Source organism: Prionailurus viverrinus, unplaced genomic scaffold (assembly GCF_022837055.1).
Source record: "Prionailurus viverrinus isolate Anna unplaced genomic scaffold, UM_Priviv_1.0 scaffold_35, whole genome shotgun sequence".
NCBI lineage: Eukaryota > Metazoa > Chordata > Mammalia > Carnivora > Felidae > Prionailurus > Prionailurus viverrinus.
This window is the reverse complement of record NW_025927605.1, coordinates 5,295,718-5,316,825: the sequence shown is the minus strand read 5'-3', so window position 1 is coordinate 5,316,825 and position 21,108 is coordinate 5,295,718. Positions and strand designations below refer to the sequence as shown.

Sequence of the window (21,108 nt, the reverse complement as noted above, 5' to 3'; positions counted from 1 at the left end):
CGCCTGCAAGTTCCGGGCAAATGCAATTTCAGGCAGCAGATGCACGAGGAGAAGACAGACATATTCAGACACCTGCTTCCTCCTCCCCTTGCAGAAGCTGGAGCGGGGGGATTAGCACTAGATTTAGGGCTCACAGGCACCACAGATCTTGAACTCCAAAGATCTGAATTCAAGTCCTTGCTGCATACCTGTGCAGCTATGGACAAGCTGCGAGCTTTATCTGTAAACTAAAGTTAGTCATCTCCGCCCTTGATTCAAAATATCAGCCTCCACCCCAGATAGAGCTCTCTGCCGTTCCCCGATTCTCCAGACCAAGCACCCATCTGTCTCCTGCTCTTCTCTTGGACGTCCTCCCGCGGGCACCATAAACCCACCTTGTCCAAAGCTAGACATCATTTCTGTCTCTAACCTGGTTCTTCCACCTGCTTCCTCTATGTCTGGAAAGACCATCACCCAGAGTCACCCCGTGATGCCTCCCTCCTGCCTCCCTCCCTCTCTCTGGCCACCTCCAAGAGCCAGATTGGAGAGTTCTTGATTCTACCTGCTAGATGGAGGCAGCCACTGCCTCCTTTCCCATTCCACTGTTGTGGCCCATTGCAACCCCGCCCCCCGCCTCTTACCTGGAGTATTGCAGCCGTTTCCAGGGCAGGCCCTCCAATTTATGCTCCAAACTGCAACCAAGGCAACTTTGCCATTGCTACTTACAATCCTTCACTTTCTGCACACTAGCTTCAGGACAAAGCCCAAACTCCTTAACATGACTCAAGACCCCCGTGACCTGGGCCTGCTGACCCCCCTCTGACCATCACCTTGAAAGCACACTTTGCCTGTGAAGTGCCAAGAAGATGCCACGCATGCCACCCGCTTCGTCTGCCTTGAACACTTCCCCCCAGGCTAACTCCTAACCAGCCTTCTAGACTCCACTCGAGCCTCACCTCCTCTGAGAAGCCTCTCCTGTCCTCCCCAGGTTAAGGGCATTACCCTTCTTCCAGGTTCCCTCAGAACCCAGTGCTTCTCACAGCAGAGAGCTCATCATGATGTCCTGAATTGTCTGCGGCTCCCTTTCAGACTTGGGCCTGGTACTTGGTAGGTGCTCAATAAATGTTCAGAAAGGAGTAAAGGATTGATTCCATTGAAAGGCAGTGGGGTGAGAGCTAGGCTGGGAGGCAGAGAGTGGAATCCAATCCCAGCAGTCTTTGCCATCAACTCCCAGGGACCTTGGGCCAGTCACTTGGGTCTGTTAACCCCTCACCTGAAAGGCCTAGATGTCTGTTGCCCTACACACACACACACACACACACACACACACACACACACACACTTTGGGCAGAAGCATTCAGATGAGGGACCCAGGAGCTCTAGTTCCCCAGGTCCACCATCCCAGAAACAAGAACCAAGAGAATGGAGAAATGCCATGGCGAGTGCCATGTGAGGGAGACACAGGTGAGGGCAGTCACAATGGTCAGAGGTCCACATCCTGCCAGCTGGTAATGTCACCTGCTGACTTTGTCCCTCTTGATGTTCTCAGGCTGGGGCTAGGGGAGTCCCCGTTCTCTCTCCCCCGCCCCCCAAGTAGACCTCTTCCCCTCTCCCAAAGCTGGCTAGCGGGCCATCAGTGGATGAGGGAGCTGGTAGGAACTCAGCCGCTCTCTTTCACGTGTTGGGAAGCAGTAGAGGCCACAGGAGCAGAAGAACGAGCACATGCCCTTAAGACATCGTGCCAGTGGGTCTGGATCTTACCCACTGAATAGTGCCCGCGACACCCCATTTCTCCACCTCAGCTTTCCATTTTTCCTGGCTCTACTTACGGGATAACAGGTTAAGACTTGGGGCTGGCTTGAATGGGAAGGGGAAACTGGCCACACAGCTCCCATCAAGCTTGATCATAATGCATCAGAGCCACAAAACAAAGTACCATCTCTCCTGCTGAGTAAACAACTTGGGGCACAGCTTCCTGTGCCCACCTCTACCTCTCCCCCTGCATGTGGGTAACTCCCACATGCCCGGCTGGCCGCCGTGTGGCAGGAACAAAAAAAGCAGGCTCGGGAGGCAGCTGCAAAGGACAGGACGGCGGTTTTATATGTGGCAAAATACTTCTAGGGGAGTACAGACAAACAGACAGACAGATGGGGGCACAGGACACCAGACAGGGAGGGAGGAAGGTTGGGCAGTGGTGTCTTCTAACCAGTAAGTGGAAGCTGCACCCCACCCCAGGTGGGGGGGTGGGACAACATTGGCACAGGAGGTGGCGAGACAGGCATGAGGTGCCCATCCCTGAGGCGGGCAGCCGGGCAGGGCCCAGTCCTCGTTGGCACAATCGGCTCTCTCTGGCCCAGCTGGGTGCTGGAGAGGGGCAGGGCTGCTGGGCTGTAGGGATGCTAGGCAGAGGGACACTCCAGGGCAGAGGGGGTACCAAGGCCTCTCCTAGAGGGAGTGGACATGGGTAAAGGACAGGGTCACAAGAGGCAAATCCGGAGCAGCAGCAGCAGCAGCCAAGCCCCCCAGGGGAGATCCGAGGTCCCGAGGCAACCGCTGGGGTGGTGATCACCTCTTGGGCACCCACCCCCAGGGCCTCTCCCCTGGGGCCTCCGGGTGAGAGTGAAGGAGCAGTTTTTTGGTTTCAAAATGAGGCGGACTAGAGTGTTCCATGGGTGCCACACCCAGGTGAAACAGGGTGGGGGGCTCAGACGCAGAGGGGCCCCCCTCTTCAGACGGCAGTAGGCAAAGGATGTTGTAGGCAAAGCTCATTCCTGGGGTAGGCGAAGGCTGAGGCATGGAAGTGGTGGGGTGGGTAGCAGTGTCTCGGGCTGCCCACTCCTCAGGGGTCTAGGTCCTGGGCAGGCAGAGGGCACTACATCTGATGCCTGCCCCCTTCTACCCAGACCCCTCCCCAAGACAAGCTCCCCATGGGGCTTCCGTTCCATAGCTTCCACCCACCAGACAACGCTGCCAGGAAGCTGGGGAAGGGGTGGGCACGGTGAAGGACTCTGGACCTGGGGTTTGGGGAAGAGAGCCCTCGTGGGAAAGAGTCTGTGGTCTCCCTCTCCAGGAAAAGCCCCCCACCCTTCCCAAATACTCCAGTTGGGGAAAGAAAGGGCTACCCCATGTAGGAACCTTATTTAGAGCCCCAAGTAGAGTTAAGGAAGTGCACCTTTTCTCTGGGAGTGAGGGGAGAGAGCCCCCTGATGTGGGGAAGAGGGGACACTGCAGAAAGGTGGGCATCCCCCTATCCATCCACAGCAGGTAAGTGAAAAACCTACAGTTGGGGCTTAAAGTTATCCCAGGAGGTGGGATGCTACCACCAAAGAAACCCCAAAAATTGAGCAAAGGCATCTGAAAGGTGGGAGACAGCGCCCCCTGGAGGAAGGATACATCCCTGTGGTGAACCCCTCTGTCCCGCCCCTCCCCCGGGCTCAGAGCCCTTCCCCCCACTGTGTGGCCCCTGCTTCTCAGCGGATGTAGACACCTCGCCCCCAGCCTTCCAGCTCATTCTTGTTGCGCCCCAAAACTGGACCCCCACCCTCTGCGCAGTAGCGGGCCTTATTCCGGCCGCGGTTCCGGTTGTCGGTCAGCTCCTCTTCACAGTCTTCTTCCTCATCCTCCCAGGATCCCTGACGGGCTGGTGGGGTGCTGCCCCCTGCAGGGTCTCCAAGCCCTGGGCCCTCTGAGGGGTCAGTTTCCATGTCCACACATGAGTCTCCCAGCTCCGTGTAGGCAGAGTTTCGGTTGCCAGAGGTGTCGGCATCAAACGTGTCTTGGCGAGACAGTGCCCGAAGGGTGCCCGCCCGGCCTGGTGGGTGGCTGCTGGGATAAAGGCCTGGGGGCTGGCCCAGCTCCCCCGGGTACTCGTGCACGCTGGCGTGCTCCCCGGTGGCCCGTTCCAGCGACTGGTCCCCGGAAGCAAGGTAGGGTCCCTGGTTAGCAGACGGACAGCACACACCATGCAGATCAGGCAGGGGTGAAAGAGACACAACAAAGCAAGGCAGGTTAGTAACGGCACCAAGATACGCAGCCTGGCTACAGGAGGTGGGTACTGGCTCTAGGGGATGGGCAGTCAGGCAAACGACTCTACAGCCCAGCCAGAGGACAGACCTCAGGGCATTTGCTCCTCTATTGGGACGGGAGGCACCCAACATTCATAAGACATGAGGAGGCATGAACTCCTCCGGTAACCATGGTAGAGAGCCCACGAACAATTTGTCACTGCTTCCTCAATGCACGTCATTAATGCTGTCTTGGGCTAAATCATCATTAACAGCTCATTAGTATCGCCACTTGTTAGTGGTTGATTGGGTTAGTCACTGCCCCAGTTTTCCAAATATACTCAGGGAATTTCAGCTCAGAGCTCACTAACCCCAGCTCCTTCAGCCCAAACCAGACCCCAGCCGCAGGCTTCCAGAACCCCTACGCTTTCCCCTAGCCAGTCCCTAGTCAGAGAACAAAGTTTCCAAGGTTGATGAGATTCCCGTGTGCCCCCAGCAAAGATCGAAGCAGCAGGCTGGAGAAAGCCAATGGGTCTCTAGCCCCCAGTAGAGACAATGAGGTGGCCCAACATCCTCAGCACCAAATGCCACATGAAGGTGATCTGATGGTCACTGTCACCATGGAGGTGGTTGGGTGAGGTGCAAGAAGGCCTGGGTTCTGGTCCCATCTCCTGCCACTTCAAGCTTGTGTGACCCTGAGCAAATGACTCTCCTCTCTACGGCTCAGTTTCTCTGTGGTGGTGTGATAGGGATTAGACCAGCAGTTCTAAGCTGTTCCCTGGAGACCGAGGGTGGAGTGGGAAGGGCACAAAGTGCTTCAGGGGTCCCTGAGGAGGTGAAATGGAAGCTAAGCCACCAGCTCCCTCCGAGTAGAGCAAGGACACTTTATATACTGAGGTTCCTTGTAAGTTGCAATGAACAAATGAGCTGTTACTGAAAACAAATTTGAAAAGCAATCGTCTTAGAATGATTTCTTGGCTTTCTCCTGGCTCTAATCTAGAACCAAATAGTGGTGCGAGCTCAGAGATGGGAAGCAGCTCCCATGGGAGGAGGCTGAGCCAGGGCAGGGCACCCACAGGAGGCCCTTCCCTGGAATGTGTTTCACCGGGAGAAGCATGGGAGGTATGGCATCAACTCATAGAAGATACTTCATTCTGGGGCCCCTCTGAGGAAACTCCTGGGATTAGGGCTCTGGGAGAGGGGACAGGCTCTTTGGCTTTAATGGCCCTGCTCCGTGGGAGTCCCTGGGTCTGAGGGCCCTAGCTCTGTTGGGTCTAAAATGCTGTGACCTCCGTGGGGTCTAAAATGGGTGTGGGGGCACCTGGCTGGGTCAGTTGGTAGAGCATGTGACTCTTCATCTTGGGGGTCGTGAGTTCTAGCCCTACACTGGGTGCAGAGATTACTTTAAAAAATAAATAAAAATAAAAATGAAATGAGTGTGGAGTCCAGTGAATGAAAATACCAGTCTTCCTTATGTTTTCTTCCTAGTCAATTGTCTCATAGTAAGGCCCCAGTCAGGCCTCATATCCAAAATCTCCTAGGGCAGCAGATACAGTCCTATGGGACCAGGCCCAGGGAGGCACCACGAGCCAGCCCCAAACCCATCAAAAACCACAGACACCAGAAGCTGCCACTCACCACATTTTTTACAAAATAAAGCTCTTCCCTTCCTTCCCCATGTTCCCTGAGCTCCAGTCCCGAGCCTTGGGCAGGAGAGGAGATGGATGGGACACCTACATGGCGTGCTCCTGCTGCTGGGGCACCGACCTGGCCCTCTGCGAGGCGTCCAGCCCGCCCCAGAAGCTGAGATTTCTCCTGAGTGAGGTGAGCACCTGTACCTGGAGGTTGGAGACAGGGGCGGGGCTGGCGGCCAGAGCTGCAGTAGCCATGGTGCGGTTCAGCAGCGGATTGGGCGGAGTGCTGCTGGGCGGGTGTGTGGCCTTCCAATAGGCTTCCAAGTATTCGGCCAAGTGCTCGCAGGCATCCTCCAATTGGTTCTCGTCCAGGATGATGTCAAACATTTCCTGTGGAGGCGGGGTTAGGGGGCAGGGCTGGGATGAGCTGGGCGTGACCAAGGGGGTGAGGGGTGTGGCCTGGGTGCAGTGGGTGGAGTCAAAGGGTTGAAGGACAAAGTTAAAAAGAAACCTCTGGATGTCCAGGAAGAGGAGGACTCTCAGATACATACATCGTCAGAACTACCAAAGGTGTTGGCACCCAGAATAGCCCGACTCTCTCATTCTAGGTAGAAGGCAACCAAAGCTGGAAGAGGGGCCTGTCTCCCCACAGAGAAGTGGTGCTTCCGGGGTCCAGCACCCTTTTCCCCTCAAGACCAGGGCACTCTAACAGACCCCACCCTGGTGCTCTTGGTCACTCTGTCTCTGACGCAGGCCAGAGGAAACAGGACAACCCAAATGTCCCCCTTTCCCTTTCCCTGGGTCTGAGCACTCACCGGGGGACACTGCGCCAGCTTCTCTGAGGCCGCTATTTGGACATTGAGGTGTTTGGACTGAGACTTCCCTCGGGACTTGATGAGCCTCTGAAGTACCTGGTTTGGGAGGAGAGAAGAGGAGCTAGAGGGACTCCACAACACACCCTATCAGAGAGGCAGGTCCTGGTTGGCCCCAGTGTGTCAGAGCCGGGGGGGACGTTAGAGGACTCTCAGCCCTGGCCACGTCTTCAGAAATGACCTCCCCTGCCCCGTGTCCATCCTACCACAATGCTCAGGCTCTCCTGGGAAGTGGCTATTTGAAAGAGGGTGATTCTCCTTCCTGAACCCTCTAACCTTCTTCATAGCTTCATTCTCCAGGCAGACATCTCCACGTTAACAGCAGCAGCAGCCAGCCTTTATGGGACACTTGCTCTACACAGGCACCATGCTGTGCTTTCTATGCGGTCAATTCGTTTTGTCCAGACAATAATCCCATTAGGGAGCCACGATTGCTACTCTCATCTCAATAACGATAATATTTACCAGTGATAATGGTAAATAATAGCTAAACATAAAGCCACAGCCTTAACTAAAGGATCAAAGTTAACATCACCAATTACACAACAGAGACACATCGCTCTGGTGCTATTCCCACCAAAAATGCAAAATCTGAACCTCATCACAATGAAATATCAAGCAAATCCATACTGAGGAACAGTCTACTAAATCAGTGATCTGTACTCTTTAAAGATGTCGGTGTCATGAAAATCCAGGAAAGGCTGAGGAAATGTTCCAGTTTAAGAATGCTAAAAAGGGGCGCCTGGGTGGCTCAGTCGGTTAAGCGTCCGACTTCAGATCAGGTCACGATCTCGCGGTCCGTGAGTTCGAGCCCGCGTTGGGCTCTGGGCTGATGGCTCGGAGCCTGGAGCCTGCTTCCGATTCTGTGTCTCCCCCTCTCTCTGCCCCTCCCCCGTTCATGCTCTGTCTCTCTCTCTGTCTCAAAAATAAATAAACGTTTAAAAAAAAGAATGCTAAAGAGACAAAGCAACTAAATGCAACACATGATCCTGGGTTGAGGGGGAAATTGCCATAAAAGGCATTATTGAGACAACTGATGAAAAATGACAGACTGTTTTGAAATATTTCTTGGGGCACCTGGGTGGCTCAGTCAGTTAAGTGTTCGACTTTGGCTCAGGTCATGATCTCACAGTTCTCGAGTTCAAGCCCCGTATCAGGCTCTCTGCTGTCAGGGGCTCTCTGTTGTCAGCGTAGAGCCTGCTTCAGATCCTCTGCCCCCCTCTCTCTCTGCCCCTACCCCCATTCATGCATGCGCACTCTCTCTCTTAAAAATAAACATTTGGGCGCCTGGGTGGCTCAGTCGGTTGAGTGTCCGACTTCGGCTCAGGTCATGATCTCATGGTTCGTGGGTTCGAGCCCCGCCTCAGGCTCTGTGCTGACAGCTGGGAGGCTGGAGCCTGCTTCGGATTCTGTGTCTCCCTCTCTCTCTGCCCCTCCCCCACCCGTGCTCGCGCTCTCTCTCTCTCTCTCTCTCTCTCTCTCTGTCTCTCTCCCTCTGTCTCTCAAAAATAAAATAAAAAAATTAGCATTTAAAAATAAATAAACATTTTAAAATATGGTATTTCCTGAATTTGGCAATTGTACTATGGTTATATAAATTAACATCCTCGCTGCTAAAACATACATGATGAGGTATTTAGGAATAAAGACTTGATATCCGCAATTTACTTTCAAATGGTCCAGAAAAAATATATATACACATAACAATACATATATACAGAAAGATAAAGTAAGTGTGGCAAAGTGTCCAAAATTAGTGAATCTGAAGAAAATTGAATAATATACTTTAAATGGCTGAATTGAACGGTGTGGGAATTATCTCAATAAAGCTGTTAAAAAATGAGTGAATCTGAGTGAAGGGCAGTCAAAAGAATGGCAGTTCTTGTACTATTCTGGCAGCTTTTCTCTAGACTTGGAATTATCTCAAAACAAAAATCTTAAAAAAATAAAAAGAAAAAATTAATAGCTGTAGAACTTGGTAGGTGCCAGGTACTTTGCCTGGTTAATTCACTTATGCAATCCTCATTGCCATTTGAGGCAACCATTTGAGGATCCCTACTTTGCAGGCGAGGAAACGGGCACAGAGGAGTTAGGGGGTTTGCCAAAGGAGCACAGAGCTGGGGAGCAGCAACGCTGGTAAACTCTGGGCATTCTGGCTCCAGAGTCCCCACCCTCAACCTCAGCGCCCAGTGGGAGAAATTGAAGTATCTGTTACTTTCTAGCTCACAAAGTGCTTTTGTATCCATTATTTCATTTGATCCTTTCAACCACCTCAGGAAGTACTTAAATCCTATCATTCCCTTTTAGCTCATCAGAAACTGAGGACTCAGAAAGGTTAGGGTTAAGGAACTGGGTAGCATCATGAAATGAGAGTTACCGCCCTTGGTTGTCATCATGAATCAGACAGAACTCTGGGCTCTTTACATTATCACCTGAAATCCTCTCAACGATAACAAGGGAGGGTTTTTAATTCCCATTTTATAGGTGAAGAAACTGAGGCTCAGAGGCTAAATAAATCCCCCAGAGATCCCAAGCTCAATAAACAACAACAACAACCACCAAACGACAAAATTTAATTAATGAATTATTTAATAAAGACTTGAACCCAGTACTATCTTCTAACGTCAAATACCGCACCTGAACTCGCCCTCCACATTTCTCAAACCCCCACTAACATCTAGGAGGAAAAACTCACAGAGCTGCAGTAGGAAAAATAAGTAAATTAGCCTTCCTACCGATTCATCTCTATCAAGGTCCAAGTGAGGACAGTGCAGCAAAAAGGGACAAAATCAAATGACAGTAAAGACCTCCCAACTGCCAAGCCGTTGGGTGACACTGCAATAAAAAGTACAGAATTCTTTCAGTTTCCTCGACCAAGGATGGGAGGTCAACCAGAGTGGAGACAGGGGACTGGCCTGCATGACCCTATTAATGGTATTTATACTAGCTAATACATGAGGAAGCACATTATACCAGACACTTTGCTAAGTGCTAAGCATTCGCATTAGGTTCAATCTTCACAATGTCCATTTGATGGAGTTTTACCGAGCAGGCAAATAAGGCTCCGGGAGATTCAGTCACAGAATTAATAAGCAGTTGCTGAGGTTTAAACATAGGCCACCCGACTCCAGAGCACTACTGTCCCCACTAGGGTTAGCCTCCCGCACCCACCTTTGGAGAAGTAATCTTGATGTAAACAATGATGGGGGCCAGTGAGGTCTTGGAGAGCTGGGCTGGGTGGTTGATGGTGTCAGCATCCAGAGCAACCAACTGAAGGGTCCGGGCCAGCTCGAAGATTCGCTCGATCTCGCTCTGAACCTCAGCTGGGAGACACGGAGTCATGGGGAAGGGGGAATGTAGGGGAGCCTCCCCAAGAGACGGTGGGCAATAGAACACTTCTGGAGATGCCCCCCCTCCTCCCTCCCTTCCCAGGTCTGGGCCCGGAAGGGGGGTGGCAGGGTGGGCTCACCCAGGCTGGAGCGTGTGTTGGAGCGCTCAATGATGATGTGTTTGCTAGGGTTGTTGAGGACTGAGCGCTTAGCCAGGGAAATGTCCGCTGTCACACGAGTGATAGAGATCCTGAGGGATGGGACAGGGGGATTGAGGGGTCAGGATGGGCTAGAATCCGCTGCCCACTCCCAAGGCTCCAAGTCCTAGACCTCAGTCCAAGAGTCCCAGAATCATCATTCAAGCCACCCTGCCCATCCCCAGCAGCACAGGACTAGAGTGAGAGTGGGGTCTTACCTGCCATCAAATCGATGCTTCAAGAAGTCAAATAAAGCTTTCTGCATCATATCTGTAACCTGAGGTTGGGGGTTGGGGGGGAAGAAGTCAGGTGTGGGTGGGCTGCTGAGTATTTACACCCTCACATTCTATTTTCTTCTCAAATTCCTGAGATAAATGGGCCTCTAAGGGGGGTGGGGGAATTCTTTCTGGGTGTAAGGAGCTTCCAATGGGGTCTCTGATTCCAAAGGTTCTTCTAGGTGGTATCTCTGGGGGGGACCCTTCTCGGGGGGGGGGGTCTTGGGAGGGGGGAACCAGATACTTCTGAATGGGTCTCCTTGTGGGTCAGGCCCCTCTGGGCCTGTAGGTCTGTAGCCCTCTGGGGAGATACCCTGGGAATCTGGGCCTTTCCAGGAGATCTGCCTGGGGTATGAAACTCTGTAGCATCTCTCTGGAGGTCTGGGCCCCTCTGGGTCCACTCCCCTCTAGGGCCTCCTACCTCATAGCCCTTGAGCGACGGTCCCACCAGGATGATGGGCCTCATGGAAGGTACCACGTCATAGGGGGGCACATGCTCTGTCTGAGGGGGAAGCAGGGAAGGGAAAGCCCAGAGTGGGGATGACATTAGCCCCTCTTCCCCAGCCTCCAGGCTCCCCCATGCATTCTTTCCTCCCCCTGGTCCCAGAGCCCAGATGTGGGGATTGAGGTGGGATGGGGAGGGATGGCCAAGGAGAATCAGGGAGGGTGAGAGAAGGCTGGGGCGGGGGAGAGGTGGGGAGGGCACAAGAATGGGTGTTAGAAGGTCCCACTAGCTCATCCCAGGAGGTGGGGAGGGGGACACAGAAAGCTGTGATACTCACCGACTTCTGCTTCTGTTTGGCTGGGTCCAGAGATTGCCAAGAGTGGGGAGGTGGGGGAGAGAGGGAAGGGCACCCAGGCAGGGGCAGAGGGCAAGGAAGGAACCAGGACAAGAGAGGGAGGGAGAGCGGGCAGACGAGGAGAGATAACAGGGCATGCGTGTTAGTGACAGACAGAGCCAGAGAGAGGGGACGGGACCCCATGCCAAGGGGGAGCCAGAGATGGCCCTAAATCAGGGCTGGGAGGGCTGACAGTCAATCCAGCGGATTTGGGAATATTCAGACATACCCTTCCCCTTTCTGGGTCTTGGGAAAGAGCTGGGAAGGGTGACAGCCCCAAATTTGGTGCCCATCTCCTACCCCTAATGCAGTCTAGGAACCTTCCCATTTTAAAGGTTCCTTTAACCGTCCTGCTATGCAGCCAGGAGACCCTCATGTGCCCACGCTAGACCCACAGAGTCCACAGAGGACAAAGAAGGGTCACCATCCCAGTGTCTCCTTCGCATGCAGGGGCGAGGACATGGAATATCCCAGTGCTAGCGAGGGATGAGGCCAGGTTTCATTAGCACCAGACCCTGATTCCAGTGGTGGTGGGGTCAGGGGGTACCGGCTGCCAAGAGCAGGGGTGTTTCAGCTGCAAGAACCGTCCCTTCCTGGGGGGTGGGCCAGGGTGGGGTTGTGTGTGGAGCCCGCTGTGCCCATTCCCCACCCGCTCCCTGCTCCTTGGCAGGAGGCCCTGCTCCCCACAGAATCAGGCTGGTACCACATCTGAATCCATCCTGGTCCCCTCCTCCTGCCCCAGAGCTGGGCCCTGACCCCTCGCCCCCTTGCCAGGGCCCAGCAAGAATTACCTTCTTGAAGAAGGGGATGCGTTTGCCATGGGGTGGCGGGGTGGTGACACTGCTAACACTAGTCTTGGCAGAGCCGCTCTGCTCCCCGAGCTCTGCCTCCTCGTCCTCTAGCTCTAGGGGGTCTAGTTCAAAGGCTAAGTTAGTCATTTCATTACCTGGACCGCAGTCAGGAGAGAGGAGGGAGGCGAGGTGGGGAGGAGTGGGATGGACATGGAGACACAGTACAGAAGGCAGGGATGGGATGGGGAAAAAAGAGAGAAGAAGAGGTGAATGGAACAGAGCTAGGAGAAATGAATGGGGGTGGGGTGGGGGAGGGAGGCAGAGAGACGGAGCTACCAAAGAAATGGGAAGGAGAGACATGAGAGAATGGGCGCGGATGGGCCCAGCTGGGGGGGTACCCTACTCTTCACGGAGGGGGTACCGCTGGGTGTATTTGGAGGACTCGGGACTGGGGTGCCCCCTACTGCAGGGAGAGGAGGGGACAGGCGATGGGAGACCACCCCACCGAGGAGCTCCTCCCAACGGCCTCCCCGCGGCCCCGTTCCCTAAGGTGGCAACGGCTCTTACCACTGGCAGGGGGCGTGGGGCGGCGGGTGCCAGTCACCACGTCTCCCAGGCTGGAGCTGGAGTTGTCACCTGATTTGCTGTGTGGGCAGAGAGGCAAATGGAGCTGTGAGCGGAGGGGTGGGCGTCAGGGTGGGGGAGCCTTGTTCTCTCCGGTGCTGCCTGCCCCCCACTCCCCTGGAGACCCTCCAGCCCCACTGGTGACGCCGGAGGCAGCTCTGTGCGCTCAGGGCAGTGGATCAACCCCCGTGGCCTAGTCCCAGCTGGATGGCCTCTCTGCGGTCCCCAGCTAGACACCTGGAGCTGAGGCGGTTCTGGCGCAGCTTCTGTTCCTGCAGAAGGCGCAGGCTGTCCAGTTTGACGGGGCTGGGGATGAAGCCAACCTCACAGCCCTCCTTCACCAGTCGCCCAATCCACCAGTCGTTATTGTATTTCTGCAAACAACAGCGGGTGGGGTGGGAGAGACCAAGAGGGAGATTGGAGTGGCGAGCCAGCAGCTACTGGACCCGCCAACCCTGCCCAGGAGGCGGCACCTTCAAAGAGCCAGCCCCTGGCTCTGCCTGTGCCATGGACCACCCTACCCCCAGCACATCCCTGTCCCACCACGTGCCCACCCTACCCTCGAACGGCAGGGAGAGGAGTAAATGCTGACCCCTACGTGTGCCTGCATGCCGCCTCTCCACCTCCAGACCTCGTCACAAACCCTCTCAACAACTGTGTGACCTGGGCATCGCCACCCCATTTTACCAGGGAAAATTAGAGGCTCAGAGACGTGAAGAGATTTGTCTAAGGTCACACAGCGGATTCCGCCAAGCTCTGCTTGGCTCGGAGCTCCGGCTGCCCATCTCCTGGTACCCACCCCCTGCCCTCCTTCCAGATACCAAGTGCTCTCTCCACCTCTTTGATGTGCAGGAAGTCCTTGGGCTCGAAGGTGATGGCCACTCCCTGCACCGGCACCTCATCCCCCGGAGACGGGTTGTAGCCGACATTTGTCCTCACAGCAAATGCCACCGGCTTGGTCTAGAGGAGGTGCATGGGAAGGGTAACAACCAGAGGGTTAAACCACAATGTAATGTGCTGGGGGGAGGTGGGGGCATGATGCGGAGGTTTGTTTGGTTGATCGCTAAAATGTATACTGAGTGGTTTCAGTAGTGTTCCTGTATGTATGTTAAAGTTCACAATAAAAAAATAAAAATTGACTTCAGCCTTCTCAGGATGGAGGGGGCCACGGGGGACGGTAGGTATTAGCCCAGAATGACACCCAGAAAAATCTTAGTAATAATAATAATAATGACAGTAGCTATCATTTACTGCTCCAGGCATCGTGTTACATGCTTTACAAGCATTACCTCACTTATGCATCACAAAAACCTTAGGAAGTTAACTACTAGGGACTTCCGGCAAGCTCGGTCAGGGGAGTGGGCGACTGTTGTTCTCGGGGTTGTGAGTTCAAGCCCCACATTGGGTGTAGGGATTACTTAAAAGAAAAATACTAAAATCTTTTAAAAAACAAAAAAGAAGCTAACTACTATAATTATCTGTATTTTAGTGAATGAGACTAAAGTTCAGAAAGGTTAAGTGGCTTGCCTAAGATCACACAGCTAAGAAGAGTTAGCCCAGGAAGTATGACTCCAGAAAGAAGTAGAAAGTCTCAAGTTCTTATTACGTGTAGAAACACTATCAGGCACTTATTTATGCTATCTAAAAAGGCAAGTTTTATAGCCCACATTTTACAGCTGCAAGACAGAGGCACGTCGAGGCCCTGGGGTACACCAGCCAAGAAGTGGCTGGGACAAGACTTGACCCTGGGTCTATCCAGGCCATCTCTAAGGCCTGGGGGTGAGAGAAATAATGCCAGGACAGCCCCCTGATTCTGTATTTCTCACCTTGGCTTTCTCGAGCTGGGCTAATGCCTGGCGTTCTGCCTCCTTCCTTAAGGCTTCCCGGTCCTCCTCCAGAGACACGTCAGAGTCCGATGGACGGCTGGTGTAGGACTCCGCTGAGCCCTGAAAACAGACACAGGGCCAGCTCAGGGCCAACACTGCCTCCCAGTTCCTGGGCCTCGGAAGGCACAGAGGTGCCAGCCACCTATCATGGATGCCTCAAGCCCCAGCCAGCCCAGCGTGATGCCACAGGGGCTAGGAAAAAGTGGCATTAGATGAGAGAAGCCAGGGACTGAGATTTGCGGGCCCCTGAGGAAAGTGTGGCCCTAGGAAGGGTGACAGCAGCAAGCAGGGGGTTAAGGCAGATCCAAGGACAGCTGCTTGGGGCCCAGGGAGGGGTGGGAACCTGATAGGGGCACAGCGCAGGGGAGGAGTGCCAGGGGACGAGTCTCCACTCCCAGTTCCTCCTTCCCTCCCCTGCCCCCAGCACCAGCTGAGATAGACTCAGCAGAGGCCCACTGAGTCCTTCCAGGGACAGTAGCCACCAGCTTAGGCCTGAGGTCTCTGCACTGTGGGCAGAGGGCAGCCTGCTCTTGCTCTGCGTGACGGGGCCGCCAAAACTTTTGCTATCTTCTGCTCAACGGTGAGGGAAGATAGAATCCTACTTCTCTGGCCAGAATCAGAGGAGCCCCAACCCTCAGGCTCTCACGAGATCCAAAAGAGAACCCAAGATTCCTGGGGTAGTGCAGGCAAAAGAGGCAAGTTAAGAGCAGGACAGGGGGCGGGCCCTCTCTCCAATACCAGGGCTGCTGGCTGCTCGGGGTAAGGCAGGCCCAGAAGTCTGGCTAGGCCAGGAAGCTGGCCTTGACCACACTGACCATCCCAGAGCACAAGAAACTCTGTCAGGGATGCGGGCACATGTGTGGGACATGTAACCTGTCCAGACCCAAAGTGTCAATGAACATGCTTATTCACAGGCGTGCTTGGATGTGCAACTTCAAATGTGTTTAGAAGGGCGCATTCTATGGTATGTGCTGGATAAACATGACTGAATGCATAGAGGGGCACGTGAGCGCAAACAGGGGAGCGCCCTAGGTGTCGGTGTCCCTGACGATGTGTGGCACGTGAGGGCAGGATCCAGGAGGTGTGAATCTGTGTGACTGGGAAGTGGTGGTGTTGCTACAGGGGCAGGAGGTGATGTGGGGAAAGAGCAGCACGGCAGACACGTGACGGTTCTTTCCTGAGGCCATGAAAGGGTCACTTGGCCAGGAATGCCCGTTAGCTTGGTAAGGAGGGGACCTAGGAAAGAGAAAAAACCAAGTCCCACCTCCCCCAGAGGGACCTGGTCATTAGCTAGTGAGGTTGCCCATTCCTTGAGCAGCCAGATCACAACAATGGGAGACTCGGTGAAGGCACCAAGAGCGGGGTGGGGGTGGAGACGCTAATGGAAGGTAGAAAAGAGACAAGAAGGATCAACAAGAGCCAAAGTCTGGAAAGAGCCCAAATGTCCATCGATGGATGAGTGGATAAAGAAGGGGTGGTATATATACAATGGAGTATTACTCGGCAGTCAAAAAGAATGAAACCTTGCCATTTGCAACGACGTGGATGGAGGTGGAGGGTATTATGCCAAGCGAAATTAGTCAGAGAACGGCAAAAATCACGGGACTTCGCTCATACGAGGACTTCACGCTATAAAACAGATGAACGTAAGGGAAGGGAAGCAAAAAGAATGTAAAAACAAGGAGGGGGACAAAACAAGAGACTCGTAAATATGGAGAACAAACAGAGGGTTCCTGGAGGGGTTGTGGGAGGCGGGATGGGCTAAATGGGTAAGGGGCATGAAGGAATCTACTCCTGAAATTATTGTTGCACTATATGCTACCTAATTTGGATGTAAAATTTACAAAAGAAAAGAGACAAAAAGGAAGAAGAGCGAAAACCAGCTAATCTACCACTCTCCACCCCTCCCTCCTGAGGGGAGTACTCCGGGTCAGGGAGACAGATGCCCAGAGAGCCAGAGAAACAGACCCAGAGACAGAGTGACAGAGAGACATGTACTGATCCTAACACACATATGCACACACGCACACACACAGACATGCGCGCACAGAGACAAGGAGCAGGAGCAGGAATGGTGAGGAGACAAGGAGACAGGCTGGAGTGAGCACCCCCCCCCCCCACCAGCTTTCCCTTTGGGGCTGCTCCCACCCATCCCTACCCCATCCCTAGCTCACCACTACGAGGGTCCGGCTGGGCGCCTCCATCCCGGCGCCCTCAGTGCCTGGCCCTGCTGGCCTAGGGGGTGGCCCAAACTGCCCGTTCCCCCGGGGGGCTCAGGTTACAAGCAGAGTTGCTACATGTGCAAACTGCTAGGGTATATTTAGCTCAGAGATGTGGCAAGGCCTGCTCCCCCACTCCCCGCCACCTACTGGGGGTCAGAGAGAGGGAGCTGAGAGGAGGAAGGATTAGAGGCTGGGGTCTGATCCCCTGTGGTGGCAAACAGTGAAGGAACCAAGGCCCTTCTCTGTCAAGAGGCGTCACACCGAGCACAGTGTCATTCCTCCTAGCCCTGGCCCTGGTCCAGCCCTGCAACAGGAGGAACGAGGAAAAGACTGAAGAAAGGACTTCTTATCCGTCTGTGTACTTGGAAGATGCTGGGATGAAGGGATCCCTGTCTGACCCTCTGAAGTCAGGCCTGAGCTCACAGGTGCCAACCGTCGTGGAGAGAGAAGAATCAAAAAGAAGAGCTCACTCCAATCTGTGGTGGATCTGCGTGGCACCTCTCTCTCTCTCCAGCCCAAGGGGGGCTGACCTCCCTACTGTCCTCTGCCCTCATATGCCCTGCCCGTTTCCTCTTTGGCACACTCCCTTTCCTTGTCTGATCCCAAGCCTCTCTCGCCTTTTTTGGGTACCAGGCTTTGTTGAGATGCTCTGTAGTCATAGCAACCACATGCCTCTCTGGCTGCCTCTCCCTGAGCCTGAGATGGCCTGGGGTTGAGAGTGAGAACACAGAGGAGAATGGCATTTTCCCGACTGAGAACAGAAGACCCCAGAAAGCTATCCACTTATCTCCCTTCGCTCAGGGGTGCTGCTCTCTGAAACCAACTCCCTCCTGCCCTCACCACCACCAACACACTTTCTGCATACTAAAGACCAGTCATAGCTGGATATGCCGTGGGCCTTTCCCTGACCCTTACCTACCCGGGGCTCCAGGGACCCAGATGACCTGGCTCTACATTTCTTAGGCTCTGCTTCTACCCCATGCTGTCACAGATTCTGGGGGAGGACATGGAAGCAGACAGCCGGCAGGGGGAGTGGGTGACAGCCCGAAGCAAGCTAGAAGGAGGCAGGCTGTCCCTGAAAGAGATGACGCAGGCAGGCAGCAGGGGCTGGTGCCTGGAGCTGGGGGAGGGGCGGGGCGGGGGCTGAGGGAGTGGGTGCAGCTGACAGTATATGCAGAGGTCATGGAGGTAAGGGTGATCCGGTGGTTCCAGGCAGGTGACAAATGACATGGGGGTGGGTGCCTGGAGAGAGCCTCAGATCCAACTCACTAATGCTGGTCTCCACCAACCAGCCACCTCCTTTCTCTCAGCCCAGCCTCCCCATTACCTGGCGGACAAAACTGTTGGATGTCGTATCCGAGGACGTGCTCCCATCCGACCTTTTGAACCGCCCTTTCCTCTTGCTGTATTTGCCCTGGAGAAGCCAGGAAGGGACAAGAGTGGAATCAGAAAGGGCCTTTCCCAACCCTCATCCCATCAAGCCCAGAGCTACAGCCAAGCCTTGGGAATATCAGCCCCTGATCTGAACAACCCTTCCCCCCATCTTCTTCCTGAGATGGTACAGCCCTAAGGGGAGGGAAGGCCCAGACCACAGCCCTGGGGTGGGGGACAGTGCAAGAGAGCCCCAGGAAGCACACACGGAAACCCCCAAACCAAGCCAGAGAGGCTGGGAACGGGGAGGCGCTGAGAAGCTGGAGGCTCATTAGGCAGCAAAGCTAATTAAGATGCTGGGCAGGCTGCAGAGGCCTCCTGGGAAGGGAGAGGCTGCCTGCAGTGTTAGGGGGGCAGAGAGAGCTGGGGAGAGTCCCCCTCCCTTTCCCCCTTAGCTGGAGCAGAGGGGCCGAGTATGCCTGTAGCCCCCAGAGAGAAGAGGAATCGCCAAACCAGGCCCAGCTTAGCTCTTCCTGTGACCGAATCTTGCCTTCATTTTTCCGCAGAGTGGGGAGGGGAGTGGCAGCTCTCGGCCCTGGGAGACCCCAAACTAGATTTCCGGGGAGGGGGCTGGAGGGGGGGGGCATTGAAATGTATTCAGAAAGGAAACATCTAACCCCAACCCACTCCAGTGGGCAGCCCTCAACCCGACCCCACAGGACTTTTCCTCAGCCCCCTCCTCACAATCAGTGGTCACACCCCTCCCCTTGGGGAAAGGGATCAAGCTTCCACTGTCTAACCCCTGGCTGCCACCGCCTACGCCCCGTCCCCATGGTCCCCACCAGGCTGCATCAAGTTCAATGCCCCTTGGCCCTGCCCCAAGACAAGCCTGGGACACAACCCCCACTGTTTCCTGGGGTAGGCTGGCTCAGTCTCACTGGCTGGGCTCCTGGCTTGGGTGGAGTGGACCCTGTCTGACCTCTCTCGAGCGGCCACACGTTCAGGTATTTCCAGGCCTCCTGTAAAGGGGGCTGCTTCCTTGCCCTCCTTAACTCATATACACACGTGGCCCCAGGCCATTCCAAAGTAGGGCGGGATGATTGAGGGTTCAGGCCCTCCAAGCCCTTGCCCCCACTGTCAATCCTAGAGTTTCTTTGCCAAAGAAGCTAGATTAGATATGGTCACATTAGGGGCTCTGGTTCCTTAGGCCTGAGTACAAGGAGCATGGATAAATGGGAGAGAAGGGTACCTGGGAACCCTTCAAAAACCCTCCCTCCCATCCCCTTCTCTCAAACCAGACAAATACCCAACCTCTAGGACTGAGGATCCCTACAAACTTAAGAGGATCCTTCAGTGAGCCCCAGACTCTCTTTCACACCACCACCACCACCACCCCAGGATGGGAAAAGGGAGTGGCACCCAGAGAGACAAGGGACAGCTGAAAGGAAGGCTCCAGTCAGCTGCCTCCAGGCTCCAAGGGGCCTGGGGTGGAGAAGGGAGGTATTTTTAGGTCTAACCTGCTTCCCCCCACCGCCATGCCCATCAACCACATTATCATGGTGGTTACAGTTGCTCTACACTGGCAAGAAAAGAGTTAATGGTATCCTAGCCTTGGAGTGTTGCCAGATTAGAGAATGGCCTTGTCCCAGAGAAATCCCTTGGTACCACCACCCCAGACCCTAACCAGCCAGCCCAGATACTGCTGGTCACTCCATGGGCACACACCACACCCAAGAATGCCCCTTCCTGGGGATAACCCAGGTTGCAGGTAAGTGTGAGTAGGGGTGGGGCGGCAGACACCCCCCACCACCCAGGTAACACAGCGTCTTCCCCTCCAGGACAGTGAGTTGGCATCCATCCAACTTTCCAAACTTTGGAGGCGTTTTCTAAGGCTGGGGAGGGGAGGGGGGTGGAGTAGGAAAGATAACGTGGGTGTTGGGGTAGGGAAGCTGGTCCAAAAGAAGGATGTAGCTGAGGTGCCAGGATGGGGGGGGTCTAGCCCAGGGCTGGCCCCTTCCCCACCCTCTAAGGCCAGTGTCTGCGGCTCCGAAGGCCTGCTGGCACCGCCCTGACCATCGCCTCGGCCATCACCCGGTACCTCCCCCGCCCCACCCACCCCCGCCTGGCGCCCCTGAGCGTGCTCTGCGTCGCCCCCTTTGCCTGAGCTCGCTCTCCAGCCTCCCTCAAACCCCGGCTGCCCCGCCAGCACCCCCACTCTCAACCCATGGAGCCGGTACCCAAGCAGCAGAGACCCTGACGCGGGGGAGCCGAGGCGAGGGTGACAGGAGGCCCGATCGCCCCCTCCCCGCTCCGCCAAACCGCAGCCCAACTCCGGGCCAAGCGCCCATCAATCATTAACCCGCAGGGATTGGGGGCGCGCAGGCGCCCCTCGCCCCTCCTCGCCGGGCACATAACTCCTTCTTCCCCGGCGTCCCTCGAGCCGACCCCACAAGGTCCGCGGGAGCGGCCCCCCTGCCCTCGGGCCCGGCCACCACACCTCACCTGCGGGCTGGGGTCGAAGACCTCCATGGGGATCTCCTGGGAGGGTGGGTAAGGGCTCCGGGACATGCTGGTCTTCTGGACCATGGAGAGGAGCCTCCCCTCCGGCCGCCGGCCCGGCCCAGCCGGGCGCCCTCAGCGCATGAAAGAGGCCGTCGGAACCGAGAGCAGCGCAGCGCGGCCGGCACCCGCTCCAGCCACCTGGCCCGGCCTTCGGCTGCCCTGTTCCAGCCTCCCGTCCCTCCTCCCGCTCTCTCCTCTGCCGCCGCCGCCTCCTCCGCCCCTGAAGGCTCAGCATCTCCCCCCGCCCCCTCTGCTCCCACCTGCCCCTCCTTCCCTCCGCCCTCCCTCCCTCCGCCCGCCCCGGCCCCGCCCCTCGCAGCCCCTCAGCAGGCTCCGCACAGACAATGGGAGGGCAGCCGGAGGGAGGCACGCCCCTCCTGGCTCCGGGAGGGGGTGAGCGCCGGCCTCCGACCGGCCCGGGGAGAAGGTGGCTCACTCCGGGTACAGGGGTGGAGGGAGGAGTGAAACCCTGCCTTGGGGCGGGAGGGGCGGGGGGGGCGGGGGAGGCGCGGTTTACCAGTGG

The 21,108-nt window shown here is 55.5% G+C and overlaps 1 protein-coding gene across 4 annotated transcripts; it reads right to left on the bottom strand.

Moving 5' to 3' along the window:
- Positions 1 to 3,449: 3,449 nt before the first annotated feature.
- On the bottom strand, positions 3,450 to 20,779 carry CACNB1 (calcium voltage-gated channel auxiliary subunit beta 1). 4 transcript variants are annotated; one of them, XM_047845750.1, is made up of 14 exons: positions 20,526 to 20,779; positions 17,980 to 18,066; positions 14,371 to 14,490; positions 13,382 to 13,504; positions 12,782 to 12,918; positions 12,488 to 12,564; positions 11,921 to 12,252; positions 10,712 to 10,792; positions 10,234 to 10,292; positions 9,959 to 10,068; positions 9,661 to 9,812; positions 6,433 to 6,528; positions 5,822 to 6,007; positions 3,450 to 3,914 (listed from the first exon to the last, which is right to left on the bottom strand). In XM_047845750.1, the coding sequence occupies exons 1-14, from the start codon at positions 20,607 to 20,609 to the stop codon at positions 3,450 to 3,452; spliced, it is 2,109 nt and encodes a 702-aa protein (XP_047701706.1). In that variant the 5' UTR covers positions 20,610 to 20,779. The 4 variants fall into 4 exon arrangements, with proteins under 4 accessions (XP_047701706.1, XP_047701707.1, XP_047701708.1 ...); XM_047845751.1 differs by having other exon boundaries at positions 11,921 to 12,075; XM_047845752.1 differs by lacking the exon at positions 11,921 to 12,252 and adding an exon at positions 11,073 to 11,092 and having other exon boundaries at positions 20,526 to 20,778.
- Between the last annotated feature and the right edge of the window lie 329 nt (positions 20,780 to 21,108).

Coding starts and splice junctions, on each gene's coding strand:
- CACNB1 (XM_047845750.1), bottom strand. CDS start 20,609: ATGGTCCAGAAGACCAGCATGTCCCGGAGCCCTTACCCACCCTCCCAG. Junction 12,919..13,381: donor ACTTCCTGCACATCAAAGAG/GTGGAGAGAGCA, acceptor TGTTGTTTGCAG/AAATACAATAACGACTGGTG. Junction 10,069..10,233: donor AAGCATCGATTTGATGGCAG/GTAAGACCCCAC, acceptor CCCATCCCTCAG/GATCTCTATCACTCGTGTGA.